At 37.4% G+C, this 2,872-nt stretch overlaps 1 protein-coding gene across 1 annotated transcript; it reads left to right on the forward strand.

Moving 5' to 3' along the window:
• The first annotated feature begins 251 nt into the window (after positions 1–251).
• Positions 252–2,408, forward strand: LOC111891324 (uncharacterized). The gene has a single exon (XM_023887383.3). The coding sequence runs from the start codon at positions 252–254 to the stop codon at positions 2,406–2,408; it is 2,157 nt and encodes a 718-aa protein (XP_023743151.3).
• The last annotated feature ends 464 nt before the right edge of the window (positions 2,409–2,872 follow it).

Below are 2,872 nucleotides of genomic sequence, written 5' to 3' on the forward strand. Positions count from 1 at the left end.
AGTGGATTTTTTTTTGTTAATTTTGTTTTTTCAAAACGCAAATTCCATGCTTGCGTTTACTTTGGGTCAACTTTAGTTACATTACATTATCCGCTTACTTCTCAATTTTCAACAACTGATTACGTCAACACGGAGACCATAAACAGGCTAAATTGGAAAACGAAAGTGTTCATCACGGATCCCTGGAACTTGTAAACATTAATTCATATATATGTATTTAAGAATCACATAGCTCTTTCTGGCCTAACAAGATGGAATGGAAATCTCCTGCAGACGCTATGCCGTGGGTGGGATTGTATGTGTCTTTGGCATCTCTAATTTGCATTCTTGCAATGGCAGCTGATGCCATCCAAGGCTTCCGACAATGGAAACTCTGGTTTCCTTGTAGATTTTTCACTATGAATGCAGCTTCCATCACGCTGATAGCAATTGCAATGAAGCTACCAGTAGACCTAACCACCAACATGTCCGATAGTAAGTTTGTCAGCATCCTTTTCTTGATCACCATGTTAGCCAACTTTCTCCCTTCTTTAGGGCTTATGGGCGACAAGGAGCTTCTAATGAATATCGCAGCCTTTGGCATCCTCATAATCACAATAACTGTAAATATTTGGATTCAGTTTAGTACCAAAGGGTCTTTCACAACCCCTATACAAATGCTTATATTGATATTTCACCTTCCATTGCTATTCTCGGTAGCTTTGACAGTTCCAACATCTAGAAGAATTTTACAAAAACGATACCACGAGTTACATAGATTGGTTTCAACTCATCAAGAGATAAACTTCTCCTACAAGGAACTTGAACATAGGGTTAAAAAGTATTGGATGATGGCAGAGACTGGTAATCCCCAATTTGCAATTGCTTCTTCATCGGTTTCTTCTGCTTTTGGGGTTACATGCAGTGCCATTGCTTGCGTTTCATTTTTTGTTTTGATGAGCATGTTTGTTGGTGTATCAAATATTCGGTATGGAAAATCAGATTATCAGTGGTCAGTTGATGTAATTGTTATCTTGCAATCAATTGGGACAATAGTAGGTAGTATAGCACCAATTTTTAGATGTTTGTCTGCTACAAGTAATTTCAATCTGTCCAAGAAATGGAGCAAGAATCATCTAAACGTGTTCAGAGTCGAGAAGCATTGGATTCAAAGGCTTCATCTGTGGAAACGTGGGCATGTCAGATCACATATCCCTGGACGCCATTGCAAAAAGATTTTCCATAACATCAAAAACATGATTTTGAACTTTTGCATTGCACTTCAGATAACAGTTGTGGTTATATGCAACACAATATGTCTCATTCCTAGATCTTTTCTGATCTTGTTCTCTTGTTTTTGGTATTTCTTTAAGTCAATGTTGAAAACGATTAAAGAAGAACCAAATGCATCTAGTAGCAATATGATGTCAGATATGGAAGATTATACTGGTTATGTCTTACAAACTGAAGTGGAGGTCAAGCTTTCAAATAGAATATTAAGAAATGCACTCAACTCTATTACTCGAATACTTCACGAGTCTGAAGAGAAAGAGCCAATGAATCTTATTAAGCTTCTAAAAAAATCTAAAGGATTCTATGGAGGAATAGAGTTCGACAATGACCAAGTCCCACCTTTACATCAAGAAGAAACCCAAAACTGCTGGAGCTTAGTTGCAGTAACACTAATTGCCATTGCCCTTGCACTTCCCACCAATGCAAACAACCATGTCAAGGGATTACTTGCCAGTATGAGGGAAGGCCTTCAACTTGTTAGACACATCGAAAAAAGCCTGAATGTGAATCCTGACTTGGTAAAGTCAAGAAAAGCAGCTAGACGTGTGTGGACAGACATTGAAGTATATGGCAGGTGGCTACAAATTGATGTTCAAAAGAAAGCTCGTAAAGGAAAAACATCAAAGGAGATTCTTCTGTGGTTGGGTGATGAAGCAGTAAAAATTGTGATACAGTTCAAGAGAAGCAAAAATGTAAGTCTGGATCATTCACTTCGTAATGTCATTGCTGCAAATTCTATGTACAGAATCAGTCAAACGATGTTGTTTCACTGCAATGACCAAGAAAACTGGCCAACAGATGAGGAGCTTTTTGAGTGGATATCAACAATAATGGCAGATCTGCTATGTGCTTGCTTTACCAACTTGCCACGTGTCATAACTACGAAGTGTCATGATGACGCAATAGAGAAAAGGGAAGAGAGCATCCGAATTGCAGCTAAGCTTCTTGGTAGATCCAAAAAGATCCTGAAAGTGCTTAAAGCTCGTCAACTTCCCAACTTAGACATTGAGTCGATGGGGTACATTGATAAGTGGCAAGCATTACCAAGGACTCAGATTCAGATACACAATGCTTTAACAAGGATTCAAACAGCTTCTTCAAGTCCTAATGAATCTGTAGTAGTAACTGTTATTTGACAGGTGCGTGCATTTATTGATTGTGTACTCAAGAAATCTACCGACGTTTCTTATGATTTAGCATATCTAGAATTTACCCATCATTTCTCTAGTAGTTGGTACTAATGTCATTAGTGTTATTGGCATAATATATCTTTTTGTTTCTCTTTCTTTCTTGAAACAAGAGATTGTGGGTTGTATATATTGTGAATCGAATTCGTGTATTTGGTCTAAGAATGGTGAAGTTAATAAAAAGTTTCAATTGTGCATTAAGTGATGAGAAAATCCGTGGAGCAGAATATGGTTTCTATTATTCTGATTCAATTAATTGAATTACATGGCAGCTAGTTAAATAGCTAAACAAGAGATAAAATAAAAGGTCTTAAACAATAGGGAAGGAACTAGAATATAAATACGGGAGTAAAACGAAAAACATCCAATACTCCCCCTCAAGTTGGAACTTGTAGATCTCGAACGCCCAACTT

This window comes from Lactuca sativa, chromosome 1, assembly GCF_002870075.4.
Source record: "Lactuca sativa cultivar Salinas chromosome 1, Lsat_Salinas_v11, whole genome shotgun sequence".
NCBI classification, from domain to species: domain Eukaryota; kingdom Viridiplantae; phylum Streptophyta; class Magnoliopsida; order Asterales; family Asteraceae; genus Lactuca; species Lactuca sativa.